This window comes from Thamnophis elegans, chromosome 5, assembly GCF_009769535.1.
Source record: "Thamnophis elegans isolate rThaEle1 chromosome 5, rThaEle1.pri, whole genome shotgun sequence".
NCBI lineage: Eukaryota > Metazoa > Chordata > Lepidosauria > Squamata > Colubridae > Thamnophis > Thamnophis elegans.
The window spans coordinates 21,366,610-21,385,998 of NC_045545.1; the positions used below are offsets into that span (position 1 = coordinate 21,366,610).

A 19,389-nucleotide genomic window follows, 5' to 3' on the forward strand; every position below is an offset into this window, starting at 1 on the left:
GTTTACAGCAAATGCGTAAGCGAGATCGATGCTCATTTGAAATGTTAATGTTTTTACACTGTGCCTGTCCAAAAATTAGCAGATAACAATTTAGAATGCTGTCTATAATCTAATGTTTAACTAAACATTAACTAAGCATAACTAAATATGTTATGCTCCTGTGCCCAACCCAGATCCCCCCCCAAATAAATGGATTCTTAATTCTCTTACATTATCTATGTATGCATGTTGGTATGTAGTTGGATTTTAAAAGATTCTTTACACTAGCTTTCTCCAAGCAGTAGGGAGAGCCATGTATCTTAAAAGTTGCCAGATTTTTAAAAAAACAGTGTCTTAGAATGAAGACAGAGAGCTTTCCACACCTACTAACCCGCAGTATTAAAAATCAACAATATTAACTCTTCAATTTCCACTTTGTTTTTATACCTTTTTGCAGTTTTATGCATTTCCTAATAGTCATTCTTGAGCTTAATAAAAGTGTATATACTATTAAAACAACATTAACTCTCTCTCTCCCAAACCATGTATTGTTGTATATCGTTTTGTTTTGTGTATATAATATGACCTATCTCATTGCATAAGGTTATGACTTCGGATTAAGGTTCACAATGATGACACTATACTGATAGGTAGTCCTCGACTTAAGACTTGTGATCACAATTGAACCCAAAATTTCCCTTGCTAGGCAAGACAGTTGTTAAGTGAGTTTAGCTCCATTTTACAACCTTTTTGTCACAGTTGTTCAGTGAATCATTGCAGTTGTTAAGTTAGTAACCCACTTGTTAAGTGAATCTGGTTTCCCCATTGACTTCGCTTGTCATCTCACAAAAGGTGATCACATGACCTTGGGACACTGCAACCGTCAAAAATATGAGCAGTTGCCAAGCATTTAAATTCTGATCACATGACTATGGGGACGCTGCAACGGTCAAATGTGAAAAATGGTCAAAAGTCACTTTTCTCAGTGTCTTTGTAACTTCAAATGGTCACTAAATGAACAGTTGTAAGTCAAGGACTACCTATAGATAGGCATGATAATCATGCTGTTCCCTTCTATGGTAAACAGTATTAGGCAAAGGATTGAAAAGGATTACAAAACGGTAAGCAAATGAAACCAAAAGTAATTATCAATTTACAACTGCAAGGAAACATGGTATTTCCACTGTATATCAGGACAGTTGTAAGTCAAGGCAACCATGTGACTGAGTGATTTTGCAACACTTCTTGTGATTATCATTAATGTTAAGCCAACCCTTTGACCACAATGAGCATTTTTCTCTCTCTCTGCTGTAAACTGTTTCCAAGTTTCTAGTAGCAAAAAACATTGTGAACGTGGTATATGACTGTGGGACACTGCAAACAGCTGTAAACATGGGCCAGCTTTTGAGCATTCAAAGTCGATCACATGACCACAGGGGCAAGTGGGTGTCCAGCTGTCAGAACTTTGAATACAGGCCATAAGTACCTTTTATGAGAGACCATCATAACTTAAAGGTCGCTAAGCTAAATGACCAGTCATAAGTCGAGAACTACCTGTAAGTAGAAGACAATAAAAAATGAAACCTAGCTAAATCTATAGTAACCAACCACGCTCGCTATACTTAATTGCCTTTTTCTACCCTTGCTGCACCCTGCACTGATTCATACTGCATTTTTGCTCTTTACATTTCTCATCAGTATTTGAAGGTTTACTTTTGAACCCCTGAAATTGTTTCATGAACATAGAGCTATATCTTAAGATGCTCCTAACATAAATGGCGTTAGAAATTAGCATCTTTCCTCTATGTCAGAGGTCGGCAAACGTAAACACTCAAAGAGCCGTTTGGACCCATTTCCCACAGAAAAGAAAACACCAGGAGCCACAAAGGTCCTAACCGGAAGCCCCCTGTTCAATTTTGGAGCTGACTGGAAGTTCAGTTCCCCCACCATAGAGTCTCTTCCTAGCACGGCGTACTTTTTCCTTTACCTGTCATAACCGAAAGCTCCAGTGATGGAGCCACAGCAGAGGGAGGAAAGAGCCACATGCGGCTCCAGAGCCGCAGTTTTCTGACCCCTGCTCTATGTTATCTCCTACATTTTAACCTTCAGGAAAAAAATGAGGTGAATGGTCATAAACAAAGTAGAAAAGATTTTGTGCAGTGTTATTAGACAGAGTGTTTTCATATGTCTTCTGTTCGAAAAGAACTGCATAAATAATTGTCTACAATGAATGCCACCCGGTGCTCTTAGGCTAGAGGTGGGCAACTCAGCTCTACTCACCACTCAGTTTGAAGTCATCAGAGCTCCTTCGAATGGACTGAACTCTGACTTCTCACGACAATATTAAAAGAATGTAAAACTTTGGTAAAAAAAAAAAACAAACAAGAAGAGGCAAAGTTATTCTAGAATAATTCCAAGGACTGCTGTGTATCAAATAAAAATCCTATTCAGAATGAAACTGAAGTTTAAATTTTGGTGTCATTTTCTCCCACCCAAGTAGTATGAAGTACTTTTGGAAGGGAGAAATTACTCCCCCCATCCCTTATTTAAGTAGATAGTCCTTATTTAATGACTGCCTTGTTTAGTCACCATTCAGTTACAATGATATTGGAAAAGCAACCTTGCCACCAACCTTCCCATATATGACCTTCACAAGTCTGTAAAGAAAAGAAAAGTTGACGTTAAATCACAACTTGTGTTACAGTGTCACTTAGCAATTGCTTTGTTTAACGGCGGAGTTTCCAGCCCCAATTGTGGTCAATAAATTAGAACTTGGTGTAATGGCCTTTTTTTCAGGTTGTTTGCTGCTAACTTTTTGCAAACTGTTAGCACAGCTGACATTTTTGAACCCACTTGGTTTTGCCTTTGATATGTCTGGGAAGAGTTTGCAGGAACTTAACACACTATTTTCCATTTCTTGTAAAACATAAAAATTGCATTCTGGCCTTATGGAAGCGGGGTGATGAGATTTCCAAGGCATAATTTTCTACAGGATGCTTAAGGCATCCATTTTGGCCCTAATTTTTCCAGTCACTGAAAAATGCCAAAAGGATTTTTTTAAAAAAATATTCAGCCCTACTCACTACAGCCAAGGCCCAGAGGCAACCTCTTTCTACCCCAATTAAGTGCACAATCAATCTGAAATAAGGACATTTCGAAAGTCAAATATGTGCATACGTGTCCAGAATCACACTATATAGCAGGTGTGCAGAAAACAATTTATGTTAGAACTGTGTGTGAGGGTCCCACTCTTCACTGTAGATGAGTTGGTAAATTCTTAGGATAAATACATGAACACATACATGTTTAAAGGTCTGCGTGTCTATTGGTTAGCCGCATCTAAACCCCTGAACTAATGAATTATTTTTTAAAATATTATTTATTGTACTATCATAAAAAGTAAATACAAAACAGAAAAACAAACAAAATGAAATGAAACAAAATCATACATTTAACCCAGCAACAGCAAAAAAGGAAAAAAAACATAGTGTACAAAAAAAGAGGAAGCAGTGATTAAATAAATTTAATATTTAGCATGTAGAATCTACCCTGGCTGGGTGCTAAAAAAGAAAAAAGTATCCTCCCTTTTTAAATTATAAATACATAGTTCGAGGCGTTCAGTTAAGTTGCCTCTCCAAGCAAGCATATTTGTTGCTAAATGTCCATGAATACATTCGACTGGCAAATTAATTAGAAAATTATGATTGAATCATCTTTACCTGGTGCTTCCACAAAATCGCTGGAGGTTAACATGGCCTAACCCCCTTAACTTGTTTACCTGAGATAATTGCCACGGCAACAAGGCTTAATGCTAAGAGCACATCATGTCTTTTCTTGCTATGTGCAACATTTAAAATTATCTCATTATTCATTCTCCAGGAATTGGATCTTCCTAAAGGTCATCACGAGATGCCTTAGGAAAGGCTCACCACAAATAGCGAAAAAAGCAGTGTGTTATGGCATCTTAATGTGATATTCTACCTTAAGACATTTTATCTGTTTTGTGATGAAACTCAAGAGCATACGGGTCAACCAAAATATTTTGAAGCCCAAGTAACTTTCTAGCCAAACAATATCTGGTTCCTATTCCTACCTAAATAGGTCAAAGACTAATATTTTTTATTTTATTTCTTATTCATTGTATTTATTACATTTTAAAACCATCTCCCCTAGTTCCATCTTGGGTGGCTTGGGCATGAACCCAATATGGAACTAAATGCATTAAAATCATGGTTGTTAGTACTTGAGAATAGCAGGAATGCATCCTATATATTAAATCACTAAAGCAACTGAAAACAAGTGGAGCGGAAACTAAAATAAAATATATAATGTTATTTAAATATTCTATACTATAAAGGAAGAAATATGATTAGAATAATAGAAAAAGATCAGTCCAGAATATCTTATTCATATTATGTTCATAAGCAGGAAATAAGTTCTGCGGTGCTTTCATTAGCCTGAATGAAAGTCACTTTGGGATGTATAGCACTTAGTTTACGACATGATGTTCAGATATATATTTTTACTATTTTTATTTAATAGATTATATATTTAAAATAATGACTACAGACCAAAGGCCCAAATCATATTCATGAAGCCACATTAAAGAAAGTGCAAACATGATTTCATTATATCTGATAATGATTTCTGCAGAATAAGAGAAAATTCAACATTTAATTGAGTTTTTCTAGAAAATCATCTTTATATAATGAAGTCTAATCCCTCAATATTTTTGATAAAGCAGCAGGGAGGTAGTAACTTACCAGTATACACGTGTAACCCAGCTAAACACATATTTCATCATCATATCACCAGTATCTTTCTGGGCAAGCCAGCTGAGTTGAACTGAACTGTCAGTGACTTTAGAATGTAACAAAACATCTTTGTTTCCTAACATTTATTGGTGGCTTTTCTGCATGGTTGGCTTTATTGTTTTAAAACTAATGTGAGCTGTGTAAAAGCCTACCATAAACTCTGACAAATCACAGAAACAAAAGACAGATTTGTTCTATGTGGTTTGCTGAAAAGCTAGTCTAATCAGATACAATATTTACATTTCCTTTTTCCAAAGGAAGCTTCTAGCGCATGGACTTCTCTTCTTGATATGCAACTCGGTGGAACAGCAATCGGGATACAAAGAGCAGAAATGATCTGAAGCTCTGAAGATATCCAAAGAATTGTGGCACTGGCTTAAATTGCCCCTTTTCTGAAATGGAACATAAATCCAGGGCGGGGGGAATGCAGTATGAACCTATGGGTAGTCCAAATCGTACCTTTTTGAATTTGGTATGATGAAAAACTATGATAATTTAGTGGACTTGCCTGAGAATTATATAATCGTAACTGAACTTCCAACCACAAAAATAAATTTCACCAAAGCTCTATCATCATCTGATCCTGCTGCCATCTGCCTTCTCCTACCCTCTTACAAATAGAGCTTTATCTGTAACTTTGCCTGAAGCCAAATCTAAAATAAATTGGATGGCTTCTCTTTAAGATAAGTATCTTTGAAGAAATAAAATAAGTTTGCTCAAAGTCGTGAAATTTGAACACATCTCTACCCTCCCAACCTAGTTTATTTGGGGTTTGAGTAAAGATATGAAGATCTTCAGTGTCTTGTAATTGGAGGAAGCTGCACTCCCTAATTTTTTCATTACTTTTTCTGTGTGCCATTGAGACACTCTATGCCGTTTTACTTGGCAACATTTGTTTAGGAAGCTATTCATCACTGTCCTCTTCCTAAGGCTGAAATTACCCACTTGGCTTTGTGCCTAAGGCAGGACCAGAACTCTAGCCTAGTTCCTTTAACCATTGTACCAAGCTGGCTCTCACGTTATTACTTTATTTATAGGTTTTTCTTAGGTCAGGAAGCAGATTCCCATCCCAATTACCTTACAGCAGTCTTTCATCTATGATCCGTCAAAAAATTTAGATTCCTATGAGATTTCTATTGCCTACTGACTAATGCTGGCTGAAGCTGTAGATTAGAAAAATAAGAAGGCCTCTATAGCTCCTGTTCGCTGCCAGGAGTTCGATCGCGACTGGCTCAAGGTTGACTCAGCCTTCCGTCCTTCCAAGATCGGTAAAATGAGGACCGAGATTGTTGCGGGCAATACGCTGGCTCTGTAAACCATTTATAGAGTGCTGCAAAGCACTATGAAACGATGTATGTCTGTTGCTCTTGCTAATTTGCTACATAATAAAAAGAACAGGAAGAGGCAGGGGAAAAGGAAGGGGCTGGGGTTGGGACAATGGAAGACTGGGAGAATGCAGAGAAGAGAGAGGAAGTGATGCACACTAACCTTGTCACAGTCATCCATCACCCTCATCCTTTCTAAACTTGGTTTGTTGGAAAAACTAAAAACATTCTGTGATTTGGTTCTGCTAAACAATGTTGACCCGAAATGGTCTGGAAGAACATTCAAAACATGATGGTCAGTGCTGTGTCAAATTTTACAAGGTGTGTGATTTTGGCTTTTGTTCTTCTTTGCCCAATGAATCAAAGATTTAGAATTTTCTCGATTTGCATAATAATTTACAATTTATAGCTACGTTGTGTTTTGCGAAGCACTTATTCACATGCACTTGCGGCCACATAATTTAGCACATGTTCCAAATTGAACATTTGGCTGGCTACAACTTTCAAAATAAAAGCAGCACCTATAATTCCAGACTGCCGTGCCTTTTACACTCTTTAAAAGATGATTTTCATTTATCACTTCAATGAACCTTCCAGATCAGAAAAACAAATTAGTAGTGTTCACACAATCCATCAATCAAACGCTATGGCAATATTTGCAACAGTATGTTGAATGAAATTATTATTATGCTCAATCATATGCCTGCTCAAATCTAAGCCTAATTCTACGACTTTGCTTTATATATGTCAGGCCATGAACCACCTAGTCAATTATCAACAGTTTTTCCCCCCCATATCTGGAACCTCTCTTCAGATCAAACACACATACAGGTAGTCCTCAACTTATTGTAGGGGGATGGTTTCATTATCATTATCAAAATGGAAGCAAAAAGAGTTAACCAAGTTTAACCCAACAAGATAATAAATAAATACAATATAATAGGTTGTAATTTTCCATAATGTAGACTAGCACATAAAATGTTGTGTATTATATTCTTTCTTTACTTGCCTAGAGTTAGTATTTTAAAGTATAGCGACAATATTACATAGCTAGAGCAGAGCCATGATTACTCGATCTGTGATCCCTGGACATACCAACTCCTTCCTTGAGATACTTCAGTACCAGGTACTGAATTGTACAGAAAAACAAGATAGGGGACTGTTCTGACCCCCCCTTGACGGCTCGTTAACAAACGCAGGCAGACAAGGCTTAAGAGGACTTTTTATTAGTTTTTCAGTTCAAACTGGCTTCGAGCCCAGAAAATAACGTAAACAAAACTCTGATAAGAATTCCAAAACAAACGCTTACAAGCAAGATGCACTTCTTCCGAAATCTTCACGGAACAGTTTTACATGAAAACATCAAAGCATTTCTCCAAATGTAACAGGCATAATCACGAGTAATCAGCCAGCAATATTGTACCAGACACGGAACACACGAAGGCACGAATGAATGTATGACTCCAGCGACTGGGGTGTGGCAGCATCTCCCCTTTTATCTCCAAACCTCCTCCCACAAGCCCCAGCTGCATACTGAATTTTGTATCCCGAAAAAACTCTCAGCAGAATTGCTGAGTCACAACAGGGGAGTGCCAAGAAGATGAGAACTGAAGGGAGCTGAGGGGGCTGGGTGCTTAGCAACACATACCTAATTAATTTTAAAGGTAGAAGATTATAGGCAGACTGTAAACATGTGACTGAACCAGACCTATCAATTGGGCCTGGCTAGGAAGGACCTGCGGCCTGTGAAAGGGATGTATAACATATGCTGAGATCGGTAACAGTATGAACCTCTATTGTTGTGCCAGAGAAGTCTCACCTGCTCTTTGCAAAAAGCTTAATAAACCTTACTACTGGTTGAGCCAAGTATTGTGTGAATTTGTTATGCACACAATGGAGTCCAAAATTTATGTTGCTAAGCAAGACAATTAAGTGAGTTGTGCTTCATTTTACGACCTTTTATGCCCTAATTCTTAAGCGAATCACTGCAGCTGTTACATGAATCATGCGGTCGTTAAGTGAATCTGGTTTCATCATTTACTTTGCTTGTTGGAAACCAGCTATGGAGGTTACAAAGATTGATCATATGACACCGGGACATGCAATTGTTATAATATATGCCAGTTGCCAAGCATCAACATTTGATCGCATGACTATGGGGACGGTTGTGTGAAAATCAGTCATAAGTCACTTTTTTCAGTCCTGTTTTAACTTTGGTCACTAAATGAATAGTGAGAAGTCAAGGACTACCTGTGGCACTATTGCAGTAGGGTATTATGAGGAATACAATTCTTTAATAGGTGATGTGTCTTGTTTTCCTGTATGAAAATTGCTTATCTTCTATATTCATATACAGCAGAGCTTGGTGAAGAGTTGGAGCTTAAAGGCAAGCCTATTGTCAGGGCTCCAAATAGCATCCAAGATTAAATCAGAATCCGAGGCAAAAGATTCTTCAAAGTTCCAATTTATTAAAAGAGCCATTTGGCACATCTGGAAAAACCCAAATCTGAAAGCTTCCAGGTTTTCCTCACCTAGTTGAAATTTCAAGATCCTGCCCCAATACCCACAGGTTCATATCATGGTCCAATCTTCCACTGCCATGAAGACATATTCCTCCCATAAGATGCAGAGACAAAGATGACCTTGAGTTTCTAAGAAGAATGCTATTATGGCTACATATCACTCAACTCTCTATAATCGCCCCTCCCATTTTCCCACAATAGAAAGTAGATAGAAAGTGTGGCAGGCCTGAAGTCTAAAAGAAAAGTGGCTTGCAGGCATGACACCTATCTTTTTCTCCCCCACTTACACCACCACTGCTGCTGCTTTTCTTAGACAACTGTTTCCTCAGCTCTTAATCCCCCTTAGTTCAGAAATATTTCCTGCTTTCAAATGTGCTTGGCCAAGGTTACCTAACTATGACAAGCTAATTTCACTGAAATATATTCATCATGGAAATGAGCACACACGAGACAACATGATGCATCTATTCAGAAGGAAGGCCTATTTTTCATGAGAAAGATATACTTTGGGGAACAGAGGGCATCGTTTTTTTCTTTATGTTCAATGCAAGTGTCATCAAGAACTAAGTGGATACTTCATTTAAACCAGTTATCAGAAAGGAATGGAAGAGACTGAAGGAGCATCCAGCAAAGGATTCCAAGAAAATAATGAGGTAGATTGACATTCTACCAATGGGTGCATGTTGCCACTAGAAGTGTGGCAACCAGCTCACAACTTTTTTCTGAACAGTTCCTTGAGGGGCATGCGGCTTTAATACAAATAGAGGACTGCAAGGAACATTGCTACAGAAGTGACTGAATTTCACTGTCATTTCAGAAGTAGGAGAAGAGAAGAGCAGAGCACTGACTAGTTGAGATATCTCTCTTTATTACTGACCTAGAAGAGCACATTAAGATTGGCTGCTGATTCTTGAAAATGCTATAGACTCAGAGGACAGAAGTGACCATAGTGTGCTCTAATACAGAATACAGTGGACTCACGAGGCCATTTAAATGGTGAAATTTGTAGACTTGAAAAATTCCATAACAGACAACATTCAGTGTGGTCCAGTTTTGATGACATCATCATTCATCTCAGATCAATGAATGATTATGTGTTTTCCCAAAAATAAGACCCACCATGAAAATAAACCCTAGCCTGATTTTTGGGGTGGGCCTAATATAAGCCCTACTCCAAAAATAAGCCCGGGGGATGGGCCAGCACAAGAGGCAAAGAGTGCATGGGGGACGACAGTGTCCGGCAGTAGCTACAGCTGCTGGATCCTTGGTGCAGCGCAGATACGTCCGAATGCACAGGCAGAGGTGAGGCAAGAGAGACAGGTAATCCAGACCTGCTGCATGGCTGCCTGATTCATAGGAGACTTGCACAGTGGCACTGGCAGAAGCAGGGGGAGGGATGTGGTCACAAAATAAGACACCCCCCAAAATAAGACCTAGTGCTTATTTGGGGACCCAAAGAAAATAAGACTTATTTCAGGGAAACATGGGTAGTAGGAAGCTACACTTCTCATCCTTGGTTGGCCTTCTCCACTTCACTTATTCTAGTGCAGTGGTCTTCACATCTGAGATAACAAAGAAACTCTACTCAACATGAAATATCAGTGCAGACCTCATTCAAAAACATAGTTCATTTGAACAAAATGTTACAATGAATGTTGCAATAACACAATATAACTGAAACTGTGGTGCTCAACTCCTTAGATAATTCTCATGGAAACCTTAGAGTGCTGGTGAACAAACTTTGAATACCATAGCTGTCATCCATTATGCACCAAGCCAGGTGAGTGATTTTGGACCAGTCACTTTGTCTCAGCCCTAAGAAGCAGGCAATGGCAAACTGCTTCCGAAAAACCTTGCCAAGAAAACTGCAGAGACTTATCAATCAGAATCAGATTGAAAGGAAGAAAAAATAACCCATTAAAAGAAGGCATCAGGGGAAACTGTAGCTGCCTCCTATATTAATTTCAGCATGGCTTAGTCCCATATAAATCGGTATAAACTGATAGCCTCAGTAGTTACACCATTTGCTTTCTTTTATGTCAATTTCTTTAACCAAATGTCTTCATTTATTACCTGATTGTTATCTTTATGTAATGATTGTAAAGTCATTCTACTATTGAGGTGCAAGTTCCAGATAAGGAAAATAAATCTTAACCCAAAAGCAGTCTCCTAAAACTCCCATGAATACAGACATTGGCAATGAACTTGGTTGTCAAATTAAGATTTCAAATGAACTTGCATACTCAGTACCAGAGAGAGGAATGTTTAATGGTCAGGCTGTATACCCATAAATCTTGAAAAATTATCCCTTGAGTCTAGAAAAATAACAATGGAGACTTCCTTAGAAAATCTGGAAGATTTTTTCTTAGACATAAATCCAGATAAATAATGCTATTTATTTAATTTAAGACTATTCATCTGAGAGAGATTAATGCGACAAGTTGTCCAATACTGAAGGGAAAACACACTAAGATCTATCCTGTCTTAGTTCATTTCCAGGATTAATCACTTTAACTGTTATGTAATGTGACGTTCACACATTATTAAAGAGGCTAGAGAACAAATTACTTATCACTCATCAGCTGATCATTTTTCATTTGATTTCAGCCTTCCCAAATTAATGGGGCCCTTCCTTTTTCATTAGACCTATCTTTATAGCTTTTAATAGAATATGTTGCCAATCACACACTCTTTGCTTGCATATATGAATGAACCTTTAAGGGAAAGAGAAGATAATCATCATTCCCCCCTCCACAAAGTCTCCATCAACTTTTAAAATAGCATTTAAGATAGTTAAAAAAAGAGAATGTATGCCAAACTACTATTTATTTGATTCATAATTATGAATTTATTTTTATAACCTAAGGTTCACATCTCACCCAGATTTAGTCCTACTGATTTATAAACAACCACCTTGAATAATTTTGTATACCCTAGAATGATCAGATGAAGAAATCATGATAACTTGTATGAATTGTAAGTCTAACTTGTTTTGCCTAGAAATCAAATGGGGTAGAGTAAGATCATTCATAGCAGCTCAGGTTAGATAGCTCACAACAACAAAAATGGTTTCAAAATAAGGCAACTTGTTTTGGGTCTGCAGGAGCACAGTGTACACAATTATTCTCTAGCCTAAACAAAAGGTGAAAAAAACAACTGCTACTGTAACAATAACAATCTGAAACAATTAGACCTGTCCCGAGGCAGGAACAGAGCAAGGTGATACCTGCTGGAATATCCACTCATTTAAAAAAATCCTCATTAAAAAAACTGCAGCAACCCAGTCCATAGGAATGCTGACAGATCCTATCATGCAGCAACTCCAATATTATAGATATTTATTCGTTCTTAAAAGTCACATGACTCTTTCTCTGTTTTGATGCACTTGAAACAGTCATCAGAAACTGAACATAAGAGTAGGAATGTCCTGATTCACCAGGCTGAGGGCAGTAGGGTTTGTGATTCATCAAGCTGAAGAATATTCTCCAGAATGATACAGGACCTTCATAATCAGGGATATGACCACCACTGTTAACCATTTTATTAGGCAAGGAAAACGTGTCTATACTATAGATCAGCTGCCACTTTTCAAGTGACTAATCTGTCATATGCAGAATGAACGACTACCACATAGGCTCATGAGCATGAAATAGTTTTGATTTACATTACAAGCAGAAAACCATTTTTGAAAGCATAGGAACCGATTCATAATTTGCAATCTGGGTAAATTGACAATTCAACCTCAGTATATTTTCATGGCTGAACAGCCTCACTATCCATTGATCACATGTCCCATCCAGTTAAGCGCTCAAGATACGGAAGGCTAATTCTGAAAGTGGGATTGAAATTTAACTGCCTCGTGACTTTCCTAAATTTGGAAAACTACAAAGCTTGTCTCAGCTAATCGGTGTAAAGAACTCACTGATCATGGTGAGAAAGTTCTAAATATCACAGAAGATCGGCTGATTATTTGAACCAGATATATCTCTTTTATAGATAAACACAAGACATGAAAAAACAACTACGAATAAAATAGGTTTTTTTTCATAAGACTTATGAATGAATGTATTGAATTATATGCTATCCACAATCTAAGTTGCAAATAGTTTGGCTATTCAAAATATTGATAAAAGCAGACATTTCAATGATAGAAAAGTTAAAAGAGCAATTCACAGACAGAGAAACACCATTGTAGCATGCCACTGTCAAGTGGTCAGAATTCGAACACTTGGCAACTGGCATGTATTTGTGACAGCTGCAGTGTCCCAGTTCAAGTGATCACCTTTTGTGACCCTCTGACAAGGAAAATCAATGAGAAAACCAGATTCACTTAACAACTACATTACTAGCCATATCACTTATTACTTAGACTTATATGCCACTTCATAGTGCTTTATAGCCCTCTCTAAGCAGTTTATGGAGTCAGCATATTGCCCCCAACAATCTGGGTCCTCATTTTACCGACCTCAAAAGGATGGAAGGCTGAGTCAACCTTGAGCTGCTCAGAACTGAATTCCTGGAGTGATCAGTGAATTAGACTGCAGCACTGCATTCTAACCACTGTGCCACCATGGCTCTTACTAACTTAAAAATTGCAGTGATTCTCTTAACAACTGTACCAAGAAAGGTCGCAAAATGGGGAAAAGCTCACTCAACAACTGTCTTGCTTAGCAACAGAAATGTTGGATTCAACTATGGTTTTAAGTTGAAGACTTAAAAGAGGGACATTTCTGGCTAGGAAATGTTTGGGTATGGGATATTCTAAATCAGTGGTAGTCAACCTGGTCCCTACCGCCCATGTTCCAACTTTCATGGTGGCAGTAGGGGTTTTGTCCGATACTGAAGCACTTTCCTTTTTTAAAATTTAATTGACTTAAAAAAAAATTCATAGCATTATTTAAAAATTTTCATTAGGTTTTCATAAAATCACCATTACTGTGGAACCGGTGGACTGTTAGAAAATTTTATTACTAACAGAGATACAAAAGTGGGCGATAGGTATAAAAAGGTTGACTAAATAATCTTGCTCTTAAGGTAATCTTAATGTCATGTTAAGATGACATGCTTTTTTCACATATTTCCCTTTATACATCTTAGTACCTTAGAAAATACTCCAAGGAAAACCTTGTCACTATCTACATCTGTGTTACTTTGAAAAGCTCCCGGGGAAACAAGTCAAGCAGAGACTAGCATGGAGTAACAAGTTCAAGTCAAATTATGGTCTGAATTTCTATCAGAGTGCAGTCTGTATTAAATAACTTATATCCTATTTTGACTATCTGCAGATCAGCTGTAATGTTGCTTTCAGAGGTTAAAGAAGTATGAAAGATGCCCCAAGGGATATTCACCCTACTCTGCCTAACAGGAACTAGCTCCTTAAACTCATTGTTGTGTAATGGAATAGGAAACTAACTTCTCCATTTATTTTGTGAACAGGATGGTGAAAGGTCTGAGATACATACAAAGAGTTACAATGATAATTCAAGCACTAAAAATCCAAGCAAATTCCTCTTTGGATGTTCTATATTAGACACATCAACAGATGAAAAAATGTGACTCATGCAACAAAATAGTCTTTCACAAAGATCTCAAATAATCTTTTTTGACAAAGACTGGGTTGTAGATTCCACAGTGATTCCTCGCCCCCACCCCGGTTATTATCAAGCATACATACAGATGTCATTTAAATTCATTCTTCTATGAACAGAGTTCAGGCAGATTTTTCTTATTTAGGCTTTTAGGTTTGAACTATATCTTCCCACGGGTGAACTGAGCTGAAGCCTGCATATTAAAATATTCTTTCTCCACTGTTATCTAAATTTCTGCATGATTAGCTTTTAAATCAGGCAAGACCATGACCTCTAAATCACATGCAGCCCTTAAGCCCCACATGCAGGCCTGTAGAATTTCAGACTAAGACTCTTGAAAATTATTAGTTCAATTGCCCACCATTTTCCAGCAAGAAACAAAAAAAAAGGGAAATTTTTGGCACACCCACATGTGTGAAAAACTCCTGCTCAACACAGGCCAGCATCCTTCAAACAGAATTCACTCCTCAGCCATGAAAAGATTACCCTTTCTCCTTTAGGTGATAACGACTACTGCTAGTGTTGACAATTCTCCTTTCTAATTATATTTTTAAACCATTCCTGACACTTAAATCTAAAGTGATTTAATTCATACCATGGTTAGATTGTTCTCTCACTCATCTTAGTTACATGTTACTCACACTCCATAATCTTAAATAAAGCATTCTTTTGCAGTACCAATAGACAGAACCATCATGAGTTGGCATTGTTTAGGGACCCAACAATAACTCTTAAACAGCACTTCTACTAATATACATAGATCTACTGTGGCTCCTCTTCTTTTTTTGTCATTGCAATAAGTTCTAAGTACTACAGATATTTAAGTCGTCTTATCAACTTATCAACTGTCCGACCTAAGCATAGTACATAAAATTGTCTGCTACAACGTCCTACCTGTCAACGACTTCTTCAGCTTCAACCTCAATAATACTTGAGTAAACGATAGATACAAACTCAAGGTAAACTGCTCCAAACTAGATTGCAGAAAATATGACTTCAACAACAGAGTGATCAACGCTGGGAATGCTCTACCAGACTCTGTTGTTACATCATCTAACTTCCACAGCTTCAACCTTCAACTGTCTAACATGGACCTCACCTGATTCCTAGGAGGTCTGTAGAGGGTGTTTGCATAAGTGCACCAGTGTGCCTTCCATCCCTATCCATCCCTGTGCCCATTTTTTTGTACTTATTTCCTTTGTTCATGTCCATGTTTATACTTATACCTGTTATCTTGCAGATATTTGACAAACTAAATTTTTAAAAAATTCATTTTTTAATACATGAATTTCCTAGAGCTCTCTAGTCAACCATATACTTTTTGGAGAATGTATCTCTCACATTACTTATGTACTAGGTGAGTCTTTCAGTGGATGAGAGAGTACAAGGCATATGGATGTTTGATATAGGAACGCTACTTTGTCTCTCATTCCATTTACCGAGTAAATATGTAAGCAGGGTCGTACCTGAACTTGCCCTTGGTTATTATTTTGTATTTTCCCCGGTTCCACCACAAATGCGCGAACAACAAAAGCGCGCCTGACTAAACCGTGGTGACAAAACCGCGCTGACAAAACCGCGCGACGAATGAGCGACGAATTAGCCCTAAAGCGCGCCGACAAAAGCGCTCCAACAGAAGCGCGCTGTAACGTAATCCTAAACCTAACCCTAAACCTAACCCTAACCCTAACCCTAACCCTAAACCTAACCCTAAACCTAACCCTAAACCTAACCCTAAACCTTACCTTAACTTAAATCGCGCTTCTGTCGGCACGCTGTTGTCGGCGCGCTGTTGTCGGCGCGCTTTTGACATCGCGGTTTTAGTGCCGCGGTTTTGTCGGCGCGCTTATGACGTTCGCGCTTTTGTCGGGTCACGTTTTCCCCTTCATTGTGAAAGGCTAAAGTAACACAATAACCAGATATATACTTCTGAAAAGGGATGATTATTCAAGAATGTAGAAAATTCCACCAGAGTGAATGATTGATACAGATGGGATAGCCAATGTCTTCTCCTAAACCTCAAAAGATGCAATGGGGTATTCTCATGTTTTTATTAACAAACCTGAAGCACTTCATCTGATTATATTTTTGCCTGTCAGGCAGATGTTAATTCCTACCAGGAAGAAAAAGATTGGCAATACCTTCCACTTTTATTTTCAAGGCCGAAGCATGTACAATGCTTTAATTATGATATTCTCTGGTAATTAATGGCATGGGAGCTGTTCATCTTTAATGTCTCTCCCCTAAATATAAACCATCCAACTTCACTGGAATGAGATTTTAAAGTAATTACCATTCCATCAAAGTAGGTTTTAATACCCATCTGAGATTTAATTTGAACGGGCTCCTCACACTAGAATGATGTTATATAAAGTCATACAATATTATAATGTATTGTCAGCTCTAACTCACTTTTATGGAGACAAAAAATATATATAAAACTTAGTCAGAACAAAAAGGGAAATGTCTTTGATTCATACTTGCACAAGTTGCTTTCAATCCATTTATATCCAGAAAATCTGCACAGGAAAACAATCTGAAAGGGCAGGTTTCTGTTCCAAAGAAGGTTCAAAGACCAAGATTACTAAACTTAGGTGTAACTTCTCATTTACTAAAATATTTTGGATACTTTCTTCCATGTATGTTGAGAAATAACCATCCAAAGAGGATGGTTCAAGCAGGGAATTAGCCTTGAGAAGGAACCGACTAACACCCCCTCCTCACAAGCACCACAAACTCTTATCTACCCTGTAATTGTTTATTTGTATCCCACTTTTACGATTTTTACAAATAACTCAAGGCAGTGAACATGTCCATCACACTTTCCTCCTCCTATTTTCCTCACAATAACAACTCCCAAATGCCTTGGGCCGACAAATAATGATTGGCTCAAAGTCACTCAGCTAACTTTCTTGGTCAAGGCAAGAATTGAATTCACAAATCTCCCGCTTTCAAGTCTGGTGCTTTAACCACTAGACCAAACTGGCTCTCTGGTATTATAGGCAGAATACAATAAAGTAGTTAATTTTAATTCTATGTGTATGGATCTGGTTTCCTGGGCCTGACAATGTACAATCTTTCTTCTTTATTGAATATTTGCACTAACCTCTTCTTAAGCTATTATTAAATATTCAGATATTTTTAATATGATTAAAAATAAAAATGGGATTTTCAGGGTAATATGTACATCCTGGTTAGCAATAGCAATAGCAATAGCAGTTAGACTTATATACCGCTTCATAGGGCTTTCAGCCCTCTCTAAGCAGTTTACAGAGTCAGCATATTGCCCCCACAGTCTGGGTCCTCATTTCACGCACCTCGGAAGGATGGAAGGCTGAGTCAACCTTGAGCTGGTGAGATTTGAACCGCCGAACTGCAGATAGCAGTCAGCTGAAGTGGCATGCAGTACTGCACTCTAACCACTGCGCCACCTCGGCTCTTCCTCGGTTCATCCATGATGCAGCTCAATCTATATATTAGAGGAACAGATACTATTTCTTCCTGCCATGGGGCTAATGAAGTAGTGGATTCTTGACATGCCAGAATTTCACCAGCTTTAACAAAGGATGTCTCCACTTTGCCCGCTATAAAGCCATTCTATGACCTTGAGGCTAAGTAGTACTTATTCTAGCATTATTTATATATCATCATTTGGATCAAAGGGAGTTGTAATAAAATAAATTTGAAGTGAAAACTTTAGCAGGTGGGATAGCAATTTAAAGTGCACAAAGTTGACCTTTTTCATCACCAGATTATCTTTCCCTACCTGGAAAGGATTAGCAGCTGAGAAGTCATAATTTTCAAAGTAGATGGGTGAACTCAGTCTGCCTTCTTGTTAAAATATTATTTTTCTTATGGTGGTGATTTAGATTGTAGGCTGGTAACCTGAAGGTTTTTTATTTAATGTAAGATAAAAAGAGAGTAAATAAATTCAAATATGAACAGGACAAAAATTAAAATAATTAGCAGTAAAAATAATGTTTACAGTAAAAGGAAGACATGAACAATTTTACTTTCCCCCTGAAACCACTGTTGTGCTTCACATTCCCTTTCTCATCTTCATAGGATTGGTTTTGCACTATGAAGAATTTACTGCCAAGGCTCAAGGTGACAACTTGTGTTCTTGTTAGTTGCAAAGTCATGTCCGACCCATTGCGTCCCCATAGACAATGTTCCTTCAGGCCTTCCTGTCCTCTATCATCCTCTGGAGTTCATTTAAGGCCGCGCCTACTGTTTCAGTGACTCCATCCAGCCACTTCATTCTCTGTCGTCCCCTTCTTCTTTTGCCCTCAATCTTTCCCAGCATTAGGCTATTCTCCAGTGAGTCCTTCCTTCTCATTAGGTGTCCAAAGCATTTGAGTTTCATTTTCAGGATCTGGCCTTCTAAAGAGTAGTCAGGGTTGATCTCCTCTAGGACTGACCAGTTTGATTGCCTTGCAGTCCAAGGGACTCACAGGATTCTTCTACAGCACCAGAGTTCAAAGGACTCAATTCTCTGGCGCTCAGCCTTTCTTATGGTCCAACTTTCACAGCCATACATTGCAACTGGGAAAACCATAGCCTTAATTATACGCACTTTTGTTGGCAGGGTGATGTCTCTACTTTTTAGTAGGCTGTCTAGATTTGCCATAGCTTTCCTCCCCAGGAGCAAGCGTCTATTAATTTCTTGGCTGCACTCCCCATCTGCAGTGATCTTGGAGCCCAGGAAAATAAAATCTGTCACTACTTCCATTTCAGATCATGGCATCCAGCCCTCTCAATTCTTGGCAAACGACAAATGGTAGGCAACTTTATGTTCTCACTTGAAATGTCCAGGTATTTTAAGTACAGGTGTGGATCACTTATAGTAGGTAACAATTTGCATAAAGACTGCATCCTCCTTGTCATTATCATATTATTTTAAATGCTATTACTAATAGTTAAAACACAAGGCTCTACCAGCAGAACCCTTTGATGAGTACATTATTGTTATATCCCTTTTTGGAATTGCATGTCTGGACTTTATAAACTTACACATTTCAACTAGATTCCAAATGTATAAAGAGAGGTTGAAAATCATTTAAAACAGATGTAGGATCTCCACTGTTTCAAATACTGAAGGAAGTCAGCCTCTGAATTGCAATCTTTTTTTTTATGAAGTATATAAGGGCATTTTCAGCAG

General features: G+C 38.0%; 1 protein-coding gene across 1 annotated transcript in view; it reads right to left on the reverse strand.

The window, feature by feature from the left end:
- The window catches only part of ST6GALNAC3 (ST6 N-acetylgalactosaminide alpha-2,6-sialyltransferase 3), a 112,463-nt gene extending 94,093 nt beyond the window's left edge, over nt 1-18,370 (reverse strand). Inside the window, exon 1 of the mRNA XM_032217795.1 lies at nt 18,242-18,370. Coding sequence (XP_032073686.1) covers nt 18,242-18,370 — 129 coding nt within the window. The remainder of the gene's footprint in view (nt 1-18,241) is intronic.
- Between the last annotated feature and the right edge of the window lie 1,019 nt (nt 18,371-19,389).